The following is a 15000-nucleotide window of genomic DNA, read 5'->3' on the forward strand; positions in this document are numbered from 1 at the left end:
AAATGAGAGAGAGAGAGAGAGAGAGAGAGAGAGAGAGAGAGAGAGAGAGAGAGAGAGAGAGAGAGAGAGAGAGTAATTATGTAGGATATCAAAGGAGATAAATACCAGCCCAAGGACATGGTGTTTATAGATGGAGAGAGAAACTATTCATTAAATGAATTCAATGCAACCATTTTACAAATAAGATCTTTACGTAAAAATGCATTCGACATTTTTTAAAAAAGCTTTCAGGAACAAGTCACCTTTCCCTTTGCAATATGTAACACGACACGGCAATACCAATGAAAACAACAATTACAGACAATGCTTTATCAACATCATAATCATCTCCTACGACGCCTATTGACAGAAAGGGCCTCGGTTAGATTTCACCAGTCGACTTTATCTTGAGCTTTTAATTCAATACTCCATTCATCATCTCCTACTTCGCGCTTCATAGTCCTCAGCCATGTAATCCTCCGTCTTCCAACTCTTCTAGTGCCTTGTGGAGCCGAGGTGAAAGTTTGGTAAACTAATCTCTTTTGGAGAGTGCGAAGAGCTTGCCCAAAACATTTCCATCTACCCCTCATCATGATCTCATCCACATACGGCACTGGAGTAACCTCTCTTATAGTTTCATTTTTAAATCTGTCCTGCCATTCAACTCCCAATATTCTTTTGAGGGCTTTGTTCTCAAATCTACAAAATCTATTGGAGATTTTCATCATCATTGTAAAAATACAAGTAAAGTAATTCAGTTACTGTACATATTAATTATAATACTGTAGTTATTAAAAATATACTATACATATGAAGCACCTAAAGAATACAATACTTGATATAAACATTCTCATACTGAATTGTTCTACAAAATTCTTAAATAGACAACAATGAAAAGAACAAACTATTACTTTCACTACATCTAGGAAGTTTTCGAGTTTATTCTGACAAAAATATTTCCAATCTTTTCCAACACAAAACCTTTCAAAGACTCAAAGTTGGATCTTCTGCTACCACTTTCCTTTCCTTCTTTAAAACATAACAATAATAAACATAGGTACAGTATATACGTTATTCAGTTTCAAAAACATTTTTGATGCACATGAATGTTAAACTGAAAAGCACAATCAGTTCATGTTAGAAAGAACTAAGCAGAATAAAATATATGTAATAAACATAACTATTCTGAGACAAATATGTTATAATGTCATTTAAAACAAGTAAAACTAAAGGCATGGCAGTACACTATAAAATAGGAAAATACGGCTGATAATCGCTATTACAATATACAATACCAAAGTACTTAGGAAGCAAATTATAAAATAGTCCCTAAGCAAAGGATCTTAAAAATGCACAAATTTCCCTATATTAAATGCTACCAATTAAAAACCAAATGGAGAAGTAATGCGAACAACTCTCCCTAAAGAAGTTTAATCAATTCAGGACATAAAGCGCACCCTAACTGGAACAACTCTATAATAAAGAGCAAAGTTAATTCGACATTAAAACAAACCTCTATCAAGGCATCAAAAGCAATTTCAGATAAAATAAACATACTTAAAAAAAAACATTAGACCACCAGATAAAAAACCCATTCTTAACAAAACCATTGCGCCCCAAATTCATAATAAAATATGGTTCCAAAAACCGAAGCAAGATTAATTCATGTTTAAGCTCTAACATAATCAATCCCATTTTTTGACCAAATTTCCTAAATCCCGTTTATTCTTGAATAATTAGACAGCGTGAAATTCAATACCATTACTGATCCTGCACAAATAATGAAAACCCTCAATATACAACGGCATGTCGATCGATCGAGGGTCCCCTGAATAGGAGAAAATGTATAATACTCAATGAACGCAATGAGCGATTGAATTATAAATGATTGAGGCAGTTTGCAATGGGAAAGCAGAATGTTGATATTGGCATTGCCAAGAACTTTTCTCAGTATTCTCTCTCACTCACTCCTCCATCCCCTTCTCTTTTACCCTTTCTATTCTCTCATCACCATTTCTCTCTCTCTCTCTCTCTCTCTCTCTCTCTCTCTCTCTCTCTCTCTCTCTCTCTCTCTCTCTCTCTCTCTACCTTTTCTATCCCCGACCATCCCCCCTCTCTCTTCCTCTGACACACACACACACACCTCTACCCTTTCTATACCCCGACCACCATCTCTCTCTCTCTCTCTCTCTCTCTCTCTCTCTCTCTCTCTCTCTCTCTCTCTCCATCCCCGCGCCCCCCCCCTCTCTCTCTCTCTCTGACATTATCTCTAGGAGTCCGTGAATAGTTTGGGAGATAGTTCTAAGATAGTTGGTGATTAAACTTCATTTATAATGGGAGAGGAGCCCCCGGACAGTAGACCCTTGGTGATTAATGAGACGTTTAAGGAAAGGTTCTCATTTCAAAACGAAAGTTAGAGAAAATAAAATGGAATTTGTATAATCACGAAGATAAGCCGCTTTTGATTCCACTTCATCTCGTCTATCGGACTCTTTTGCGCCTTGATTCCCTCTTAAACACAGAAAAACACACAGAATACTTATATATGCTGCCATGAACATTACACCAATATTCTTATTATGAAATTACAGTTCGTATGCTTCATGAGATCTATTTCAAACGAATTATTTACGAAGCAATTAAACAATTCTAATGGCTTTCGATAATCTGGTCTCGCATTTGACAGGAAGCAAACACTAATTCGATAAATAAACAAGCGCAAATGACGTTTTCTACCAGGCAGGTTATAAATCCCTAAAATATTCACAATCCAATTCCAAGCATTCTATACTTCCGGGTTTTCTGTTTTCATATAGCGGAGCAAAATATAACATTGAACTCAATCGGTGGCCAAACATATTTATCATTTTGGGCACTTTGCTGGTATTCAATGGTTTGAAAGTATGGTAAATGATGCAGGGGGCATTATTCTAGGACTAAAATGCGTTAATTCCTTGGTCATCAATTACAGCACCTAAGCAATTCAAGTTTGTCAAAGATAGGTACTTCCAAAATCTGATTCTCACTTGATCCCCCGTTCTTCATTTTCTTAACACATTTCAATAGAAAAAAAAATAAAAATTCTAGATCCCTACTGCGTCCTAACCTGTAAACTTTAAACCTCTACCGCAACCTAAAACAAGTTCACTATATATTTAAAAAACTGTAACTCTATTGACCTTAAAAAGAAATACATTGTTAAAGATTGTTTTCTACGCATACTTTCGTAAAGCTTTGAAACTCTTTTTTTTTTTTTTTTTTTTTTTTTTTTTGTCTTACCCTGTCTATGGTTCGAACATATTTTAATTTACAATAAATAATGCTGTATTAAGTAGTTTTATTTCTGACTTAGAAGTTTAACAGAAAATAATTTTTAAGTGATCCCCACCCTCTTATTTTCATTATTTTTTAATAATCTCCGATAAAGGGGACAGTTTCTTCTTAAATAAGCTTTGTGATAGAATTACTTTAAAATGATACATCAGTTTTCTAGATGTAGAAAATGTGAAAAGTTTACGCCTGGCATAAATAGGCAGGCACAGATTAAATTCTGATCACAAAAGCATAATCGAGTTTTCAAGTCAGGCCAGCTAAAAGTGACCTTAGAAAGTTTCACTTTCATACTTCAGCGTCGATATATACAGATGGGTTAGTTTTCCGCCAAGGAGTGGAAAAGGCTTATATAGTATTTAAATATAAGAAAATATTGTATTATATAAGTCCTAAAATAAGGATGCCTATTCGTTTAAAAGTAGTGATTTCGACGATATTTAAATTGTTTCTAAACTATTCTTTAGTTTTTTAAAAAGTCTTTTCCGAAAGTCGAGAATAAAAATAATGTTTCAAAGTCTAGATAAACATTGAGAAACGTTTTTAACCTTTTAAAAAATCTCAGACTAAAACTAGAATTAACCTTTGATAAGTCAGCCACAAAATGCTACCCTGACCTTTTTAAAAGTTTATACGATATTTCTTTTTGATCTTTTTGGAAGTTAATGACAGGCCGGACATTGTAATTTGGGTATATTAATTGTTTTTTCTTTAATCAGTGGAAAGGGGAAAAAGTAAGATATTACAAATATCTTCTTACTTATAACCAAAATGCAATGAACAATGAAACCTCAAGACTTGTTTTCAAAAGTTCCTTACTAAAGACCTCCATTCCTGGAAGGATTTTCTCCAAAAGATCATCGATATAATTAACGTAATTATTATTATCATTATTATTATTATTATTATTATTATTATTACTTGCTAAGCTACAACCCTAGTTGGAAAAGAAGGATGCTAAATTCATATGCGCAGGAGCTCCAACAAGGAAAACTGCCCGGTGAGGAAAGGAAACAAAGAAAAATAAATTTTTTTTTTAGAACAGTAACATTAAAATAAATATTTCCTATATAAACATAAACTATAAAAAATTTAACAAAACAAGAGGAAGAGAAATTAGATAGAATAATGTGCCCGAGTGTACCCTCAAGCAAGAGAACTCTAACCCAAGACAGTGGAATACCATGGTGCAGAGATTATGGCACTACCCACGACTAGAGAACAATGGTTTGATTTTGGAGTGTCCTTCTAAAAGAGCTGCTTACCATAGGTAAAGAGTCTCTTCTACCCTTACCAAGAGGAAAGTAGACACTGAACAATTACAATGTAGTAGTTAACCCCTTGGGTGAAGAATAATTGTTTGGTAAACTAACTGTTGTCAGGTGTATTAGGACAGAGAATGTGTAAAGAATAGACCCGACTATTCGGTGTATGTGTAGGCCAAGGGAAGGTAAACCGTAACCAGAGAGAAAGATCAAAATAAGATGAAGCGTTTATCTATATATTGATGGCTGGCCATGAAATCCCTAGGCAATAAAAACTGTAATATTCCATTAAGTAAATGTACCAATAGAACCGGTGTCCCTAAGCATCATATAAATTCACTAACGTCAGAACTTCCTCCAAACCCGAGGCTAACACATGAAAAATAAAGCAATGAAAGCGGTGCGGGAGAGGAGAGGGGTGGGGGGGGGGGGGGGAGTGGAAGGGAAGTCGCGGAAAGGGGAGTGACAATAACCATCACAGATATTCATAAACTTCGAACGGACGATTAAACAGCTCATCATAATTCATCCTTATTGTTTTTCAAAGAACCACCAGACCAACGAGAGTGCTTTGTTCAATCCCCCGCCAAGTGTTATGAAGGGCGAAGGATATAAAAAAAAAAAGCATAAGAAAGGACACATTTCTTATTTAAAAAAAAACTTATCATTTATAATCTCTCTGACTATGGTTACATAATTCCTTCTTTGTTAAGCTTAGGAACTCTCTACCGGCTTTAGTATTCCATGACTCCAATTTCTTTTTTATATTAAGTTGCGGGTCTTTCGCTTAGGTCTACATCCTTTTCAATAAGAGCTCTGCATTTAAGGTGAATTCATTTTCGCATTTACAGCACCTTTACTAAGTTTAATTTCCGGGTTTAAAGAATACCTCAACACGATATCGGTGGATAAATATGGTAATATGTAGCTACTTTTCCAATCCCAGTTTTATGTAAATAAAATAAAACGCATGTATATAAAATTTAAAGGCATAAATAATAATAATAATAATAATAATAATAATAATAATAATAATAATAATAATGTTGGTGTTTGGTAATAATAATAATAATAATAATAATAATAATAATAATAATAATAATAGTAATAATAATATAACCACATTGACATTTCGGATTTTACGGCAGGACAACATCTAGCAATGAGCTGCCATGATTTCCTCATGTGTGTCAAATGCGCCTTTCAATAAGTACACATGTTGACAGCGGCAGGTAAATGTCATTGTTCCATGTGTGATATTACATGGCAGGATTATGTTGAAGGGCACAAAATCGGTTATACATGTGTGTGTTGCACTTATTTGCTTGTTACGTAAACGAATGGAATGAAAATAAACATTCCTATTATTATTATTATTATTATTATTATTATTATTATTAATTGCTAAGCTACAACCCTAGTTGGAAAAGCAGAATGCTATAAGCCCAGGGGCTCCAACAGGGAAAATAGCCAAGTGAGGAAAGAAACAAGGAAAAAATACATATTTTAAGAACATTAAAAAAAAGTATCTCCTATACAAACTATAAAAACTTTAACAAAACAAGAGGAAGAGAAATTAGATAGAATAGTGTGCCCAAGTGCACCCTCAAGCAAGAGAACTCTAACCCAAGGTAGTGTAAGACCATGGTACAGAGGCTATGGCACTACCAAAGACTAGAGAACAATGGTTTGATTTTGGAGTGTCCTTCTCCTGGAAGCGCTGCTTACCATAGCTAAAGAGTCTTCTACACATACCAAGAGGAGGGTAGCCACTGAACAATTAAAGTGCAGTAGTTAACCCCTTTGGTGAAGAAGAATTGTTTGGTAATCTCAGTGTTGTCAGGTGTATGAGGACAGAGGAGAATCAGTAAAGAATAGGCCAGACTATTCGGTGTATGTGTAGGCAAAGAGAAAGGTAACCGTAATTAGAGAGAAGGATCCAATGTAGTATTGTCCGGCCAGTCAAAAGACCCCATAACTCTCTAGCGGTAGTATCTCAACGGGTGGCTGGTGCCCTGGCCAACCTACTACCTATGGTTTATTCCAGATACATCTTCAAGTGGGAGTTTCTTTCAAAACATCAAGATTCCCCTTATAAGAAATGCCCTTAAGAGGTTCAATAAAAGCCGGATCGGTTTGTCCAATTAATTTCTATTCATGTTCAAATTCTTTCGCCGCCCATCTTCCCACATCTGGTCTTGACTATTACCTACCATATATCCTGCTCCATTTCTTCATATCTTTACCGAGAAGTAAGCAGTAGGAAGCCTCAAGATATAAAGCACATTGTACCTGGGGTCCATCTGCATTTCTATATATTTTGTACCATAAAATATATCCAAAGATTCAACACAATTTTTATGCTAATTTAAAAAAAAAAAAATATCTTATTTATCTATCATTGGCTAAAAGACAAGAATATAATAATAACGCTACCAATAAGGTTCATGTCAAACTAAACAGAAAATGTAAAACGGATAACTACCAAAAACAAATAGCATATACCGTTTTATACATAGGAGACAGAGTCGAAGTCTACTGATTCGTGTGAATCAGTAGAAGTTAGAACTCCAGTAATATTAAAGGCTCTTGGCCAGAAATAAAAATGACAAACCTACCAATGCAACTACTATTGAAAAACATTTTCCTCACTATACCACTTGCAACTTTTATAAATCTAGTCGTGGTTTAAAACCAACCCTAATTTACATAAAATGTATAGGGTAAGTGTAATTGAAGAAAAAAAAATGAACACAATTTACCCACATGACATGAACACAGGAAAAAATAACCTAGTTGAAAAATTTCCCAAACGGACAAACGTACCCATTGGACAAAATGTACTCAACTCGCCAGGTGTATTTTTCTCCTTTGAGTCTGTTTTGTTAATAGGATGCACTTGGTAAATTATTAGGGACACTATGTCCATGGTACGAACTTAGAATACGGGATAAATTTTGTCCGTTGGATGCATTTTGTATACTTTATATATTTTGTACCTAAAATTAGTCTCAGAGTAAATTACAGCATATCAAGCTATATTCAACCATAGTTAGATTTATTGAAACGCATATTAGTCTTGGATTCGATTTTTTAAAAAATATACATTTAAATATATTATGATTGAAATTAAAAATTCATAAACTGATGTGAAAACCATGTAAAAAAAAAAAAAAAAAAAAAAAAAAAAAAAAAACACTGAAAAATCACTGAGAGTGCAGGCCTCCACCACGACAGCTTATTACTCGAAACCCGGTTGCCTTTCCGATAATTAATTTAGACCGTAGGCGTAATTGAAGTCTGTGTGACAACCATGTGCAAACTTCGGTTGACCTTTTGCTCGACCTTGACCTTGACCTTTGACCTAAGACTTTCAAAAGTGCATCACTTCCACGTCTCAACATAATAATTAATCCCTGAAAGTTTCACTACTCTATGAGTAAAATTGTGGCCAGGAAGCTGTTCACAAACAAACAGGGGAGGAAACCTATCCTCCTCCCAACTTCGTTGGCGGATGTAACAAAGCAAACGAAGCAATTTCTTTTCATTTGTTTTACGTTTAAACAAACTGACACGAAATTAAAGAATACATAAATATCTTCCAGAAAGAAATAAGAAATATAACAACGCAAAATAAGAAAAGCCTCTCCCATAAGAACGCTAATAAGGTTTCCTTGCTACTAGAAAATGAAATACTCGTGATTAGGCTAATTAATGTCGTTATGAACATTACTGCGAAAAGACAAAAGAACGAAAACAATAGCTTCCAAAAGAACATGAAACACCAAACAAAAAATTATTCTATTCCTTTTTGAAGAAAAGAACGCATCGTTGTGACGTTTATCACTTTCATAAGTATTAAAATCTTTTGGGGGAAAAAAAAGATATTCAAATGAAAAATAAAATAGTTACCTACAATTCAGAGAACTAAGAAATTTATTTTCTACTTTACTATTTTTTCCCGCGAGAGAAAAGAACCCTTCGTAATTACATTCATTAGACAGAGGATTGTGCCTTAGAAAAGATTTTTCCCCTACACGTAGTTTTACCTTCCAATCACAAAGCCACATTAAAACTTTTAGCACACTTTTCCAACCTTTCACAAACGTATTTAATAGCCTTCTCTCCCAACACAAAAAGATACTCTATGTATTGTCCCTAACAACTCCCTCCCTCCCAACAAAATTAAAAGCCTTCAAGCAACGGAGGACCTCAAAATTGAAACTTATATCCCTTCTTTCCCCCTTTCCCTGCTCCTTACACCCCATTATTACTCCCTACTCCTCCACCACATCTAGGGAATCTCATCATTAGCTCTAAAAATGCCCAAGGGCATGAGGGGATGGTGGGTGTTAGCGAGGGATTGTAGTTGCGGTAGGAGGAGAGGGCGTGTGAATTAGGAAGGGCTATGCACGGGAAAGGTAGGAGAGGGGATACTGAGGAATGGGGGGTTGGAAGAGGGGGGTGGGTGGGTTCCAAAGGTACCTGGTGGAGAGGGGAAGGTGAGAAACACTACTAGAGAATGTGAAGTTCCGATTGCAGAGTTGGAAACGGGGAGAATAGGGAATGAGAGAAAATGAAGAGGAAGAGGGAATGGTGAAAGAGGGGGATCCTGGGAAGAATCCGAATTTCCTGTAGGGGGGAGGGGGGTGAAAGGGGGAGGAATTCGAAGTAACGGGGGAGGGGGTGCAAATCCGACAGATGCCTGGAGCTGATACCGTGCGTAATTTCCCCCTTCTCTTTCCTCCCTCCCTCCCTCCCTCCCTTCTTTCAGTTCCTGCTGATTAGCTAGAGCTCGTTACCCATTCAGAAGAGCTCGAAAAAGTATTATAGTCTTTCGGCACTTCCAGCAAAAGGGTTGCCGAGCCATGCGGTCGTCGCCACTGATTTAAAGAAGAAGAAAAAAACTGAGGTGCAGATTCCAGTTACTACATCTGGGTGGGCTGATTTCTGGAGCCAATTTCGTTTTTCGCGTTCGGAACATTTGGCTTTTTTTTCGGAAAACAGCTTTTCTTTTTTCCTAAGTTTTTGTTCATATACATAAATAAGACTTAACCACTTTTGTAAATCTACATTGGAGGCATTCACTGCATAAATTTAATGAAAATCATTTTGCTAAATATGAAAATGAAAAAAATCTAAATCATATAACTTTTGAAAATAAACACCAATTTCAAACAATAAATGACGAATAATATAGATACTTAAAGATAATGTCATATCAAAATAATAACTAATAATAGTTATTATTGTTTGGTCAAATTTACTTGTAGGATAGGCTACCACCCACAAATTTCCTGTGTTCCCTATGAACACCTATTATACGGCTCAATCTTTCCATAACAAAAAAATTTCTTCGTATGGAAAGCAGTTTTCAATTTTTACCGACATGCCATATGTTTCTATAATGAATAAAATATATATTCTGTTGTTCAGATACAGATGAAAATGAGTCAAGTGCCATTAAAGTATCAAATGAAAAATAAAAGCTGATCATTTGTGCGAAAAGATATCGGACAAAACAATCAATAAAATTGCAGCTCTCTGTAGTTATGTTATTTGGACATGACACGGCCCTGGGCTGGGGAGGCCATTCGGATTGGGTTGCAAACCCTCACTTTTGAAATTCATCACAGGCTAAGTTAAAGATAAATTACTGTGAAGAATATATATGGCTTGCGAGCTGATAGCGAAGAATAATCATAATCACACTGCCATTTCTCTTCCGTAACGCAAGATTGCCATTACTTTTATATAATACATAAAGACCTTTTTTTTGGCTATCTAAAGTTTTATTTCTCTCTTCTCCTTGTAATTGATAGTTTTTTCTTGTTGCTTTTCCTTAAACACTTCTCATCAGCATGCAGCTTTCATACTTATTACAGTTGCCTCTATATATATATATATATATATATATATATATATATATATATATATATATATGTGTGTGTGTGTGTATGTATATATATATATATATATATATATATATATATATATATGTGTGTGTATATATATACACATATATATACATTTATATATATATATATATATATATATATATATATATATATATACAAACATATATGTATACACACACATATATATATATATATATATATATATATATATATATATATATATATATATATATATATATATATACACATACATTCTCAAATTATACAACTTATAGACATTGTGTTTTTATACCATCCCCATTCTTATCAGCTATTCAACGACACTACATAATCCCAAAGGAAGTTTTGTCAGCATTCCCTTCAGACATCTCATGACTTCTTCTATGAAACATTTTCATTGCAGGGTTTCTTTTTATCATAATTCTCATTCAAACATTTTTCATCTTTTATTCCTTGTTAAACCAGAGCGACATATACACGGTTATTTAGGAAATCTTATTTGCCTCGCACTTCACTATCTTACTTACGATGTACTTGCAATTCCTTTGTCTTCACATTTTACTGCTTTTCCTCTCTAATAATAACTGATTTGATCAACAATTTCTATCACACAAAGTCTTATCACACCAAACAGAATCACATTTGCTAAATTCCCTAATCATTTTAAACTAAGCAAACACCATACACAAACGTAAATTACATTGAAAATTATATTTCTTAACTCCAAAATCATATTCCTAATAAAAATAAATTTCACCGGAAAGCAAAGGAAATAGTTATGATTTGATTAAGAACGATTTTTGCAATACAGTATTGTTTCAGTTGAAAGGCATTTTCAGATATTCCAATAACTAAAGTCTAATATGTTTCACTTCAACGAAAGCATACGGAAAGAACATTGAAACAGCAATATTTATTCGGCGAGGTTACAGATCAATGGAGCAATGACTTAACTTATTGGAAAATGAAAAAATTTGTATGCGTAAATTCAAGATCACATAGTACAGTTTAAAAAATCCTCTTTTCTCCAGGTAACCTTTGCTTTTTTTCTCTTTTAGTTACGATAGCACGGAAATGAGAGGGAATTTTCATTAAATCCCAAAAAAATCAATTTGCAGATGTGTAAAATATTAAACCAGGAAATTCGATACACAATGTTTATGGCAAATACTCCAATACAAAACTATTGAAGAGTGAAAGTAAGGAATATATCCCGAAATTTTGCCACAGTTCATCCCTTCAAGGATTGAATTTAACCTATACTTTTCGTTTTCCTAGTTTGATTAAAACTAAATTATTATACTCAAACTAAATCCTTGTATTCTGAAACAGCATCCAAATGATAAAAATAAAAAATAAGATAATTATAAAACAAGTACCAAACTATATCCAAGGGTGCAAACAGGAAAATAGTTACCCGAGGAAATCCTTACACACTCAAACACTTAAAAAGAAAACTAAATTACCAAATAAAAACATAAAATAAAATAAAATAATTACATCCAGACATGGAAAACACCGTACACAAAAGTTAAATGATTAAATCCATACACTCACATCAAAAGAAAATTAAATTACGAAATCCATAAACACAAATGAAAATGAAATAAATGACTATCTTCCACGTTACTGGGAAACACAACTTGCAAATAAAACCCAACAAAACATACGCCTATAATGCATACACTCCTCAAACAAAATGGTCGAAATTTAGGGATTATGTATTTTCGCAAAGACAATCACACGAAAAAATAAAAAAGTATTAGGTCTCTTAAATCTAATAGTTAAATTACAACAAAAGTAAAGCGTGTACATTTTGTACTTCGAACACCAACCATGTGTACCTTGGCTGTGAATTGTTGACGGGCAGATAGTCGGGTGTTGGCGATGGCCCTCCGTAATGAACGGTTCCAGGCGCCCCGGGAGACTTGGGCGCCGTGCCGCTACCGTAGCGTGGGCTACTGCCAGTCATCAAGTACTCTGCGGGAGAGAGAATAAAAAAGGGACTCGTTAATAGTCATTCAGGGAAGCTTCAAAGGACAAGCTATAAAATTGTTATACGGGGAGAGGGTCTATAGTGTTTTTTTTTTTCTAGCCGGGTTTCTTGTTTTGGTGTTAACGGTTTAGGCACGTTAGGGTATTATTATTATTATTATTATTATTATTATTATTATTATTATTACCATTATTATTATTATTATTACTTTCTAAGCTAACACCCTAGTTGGAAAGGCAGGATACCATAACCCCAGGGGCCCAACAGTGGAAAATAGCCCAGTGAGGAAAGGAAACAAGGAAATATTAAATATTTCAAGAACAATAACATCTAAATAAATATTTCCTATATAAAGTACAAGAACTTTAACAAAACAAGAGGAAGAGAAATCAGATAGAATAGCGTGCTCGAGTGTACCCTCAAGCAAGAGAATACATGATATGACACACCAGGGGTGAAATATGCGCAAGATTCTACGCTATTTTGCAGACTAACAATATGTATTTCAAAATGTTAAATTTTACTATAAGACATACAGATGTGTTTACCTAAATAAGGGAATTGAATCTGTTACATACAAGTCTACCATGTGATGTGAGGTTTTGAGTTTCATATACATTACTAATACTGTCAAAAGGGCTTAAATCTAAGCTAAGAAGATACATATAAAATTTATAAGCCATGAAACCATATAGCTATCAATAAGTTTGAAAATCCTGCATGAAATATCATTGATGAAGTTTAATACATCCATTGTCACAGGTTACATTAAACCTTGCAAGGCACAAAATTCCCAGAGAACAAGTAAACCATTTTCCCAAAAAACCCAACTCTCCTTCATAACTCATGTCACACTGAAAGAGTATTTCTAATTTAATTCACTACAATTAATATTAATTTCAACTTTACGAAGATAGAAATAAACATTAAGCGAAAATTCACATCCTAATTAACCCATAACATAATCGTACATGTTCTGTTTAAAACATAATGAAAGATTAAGCTGAGAAGAAGCTTTAATAAAACATTGCGACTTCTAATGCACTATTCATTGCAAAACCAATTTCATATTATACTACTAAATAATTCTAAGGATAAGTAAATAAGTAAATACGCTTCCAGCACATCATACAAAAATAAGTCGAGCTTCTCTGTTCTGTTTGTCTAGAAATGTTGGTAATTCTAATGTAAAAACAAAACCTATCATCATATTGATTTTATAAGGATGAAAGGATCCCAAGTTTAATGGCAAAGCGGATTACCACAGAAGCTTATCAACATGATAATCGATCGCCATCTTCATTCCATCCTGCTGCCGGTCAATAACACGTAAATATAAGTCTACGGCAAACGCAACCCATGGTTCACTATGTCCACAAAGGAAGTTTTAAACTTGAATCTCACAACGTTGCTATTGTTGTTGTGTCGTAAAATGTATTTGGTAGATGTTGTCGATATGCAAATGCATGGTCACACATGCACTATATATATATATATATATATATATATATATATATATATATATATATATATATATGTATATATATTGCCTAAAAATTTGAATCGATGTGAAAGATATATCAAGAGCCACTTACTCTTGTGTTGAATTTTGAAACCCCTGACTACATCCAAAATAATACACAACATAGAGCACAAAAAAGAAAACTCGTATCCATTTAACAAACATAACATTTAATACGAGCACATTGAAAGATACTTTAAACGGAGATCAAGCTAAATAGAGTACTGAAATCCATTGTGTCAAAGAGACAAAATCTCGTGAAATTAGAACGAGTGAAAGATAATTTCATTTCACAATACAATAAATTAATACTCATAATGAAGTCACCGGTGTGTTCCTTCTCTAAATATAAATTTCATTAATAATCTATCGACTATAAATATTTGCATTTGATTCCATATTCCCATAATACCACTTGAAACGTGGTTATCACTGTCAAAGATATGTGATCGATTATATATCTATGTATGTCTTGATAAAAGAGTTCTGGTTTGCCTTGCATTACCTAAGGAATCTGTCAATTTGCATATGAAGAAAATACCAATGATTACATTGATTCCCTATGACTGAAATCCATCTTACTCAGTAGCATTATCTTTTATTCTTAAAAGCATACAGGCTAAATAATAGACATAAACATCACGATATTTTTCCAAAACCCAAATATTAGAAAATAAAAGATATTTCAGGCACTATTGCGGGACATTACGTACTATTAAATTTGCATGCCATGCAAACTGAAGTAGTGAGTTCTTATATTCATTACAGTTCGATATCGGTTTTAGGTCGTTTATAATATATATACGGATCTTGAATACCACATTTCACCATAACCGAACTGGTCTTATGTTACTAATAATATTCTCTGCTGAATGAAACCACTTAAGTCTGGTTAAAACCAACAACGGAATTCACGGAATTTGAATAGAAAACGTAAGACAATTATATTTTCGCGAGTTGATGAAAATCATTCTGAATTACAATGTGAGC

At 33.9% G+C, this 15000-nt stretch overlaps 1 protein-coding gene across 1 annotated transcript in view; it reads right to left on the minus strand.

Moving 5' to 3' along the window:
• Positions 1 to 15000, minus strand: part of LOC137648222 (probable ATP-dependent RNA helicase ddx17) — a 453496-nt gene that overhangs the window by 9839 nt on the left and 428657 nt on the right. The window contains exon 6 of the mRNA XM_068381145.1: positions 12328 to 12472. Coding sequence (XP_068237246.1) covers positions 12328 to 12472 — 145 coding nt within the window. The remainder of the gene's footprint in view (positions 1 to 12327; positions 12473 to 15000) is intronic.

Source organism: Palaemon carinicauda, chromosome 10, assembly GCF_036898095.1.
Source record: "Palaemon carinicauda isolate YSFRI2023 chromosome 10, ASM3689809v2, whole genome shotgun sequence".
In the NCBI taxonomy this organism is placed as follows: domain Eukaryota; kingdom Metazoa; phylum Arthropoda; class Malacostraca; order Decapoda; family Palaemonidae; genus Palaemon; species Palaemon carinicauda.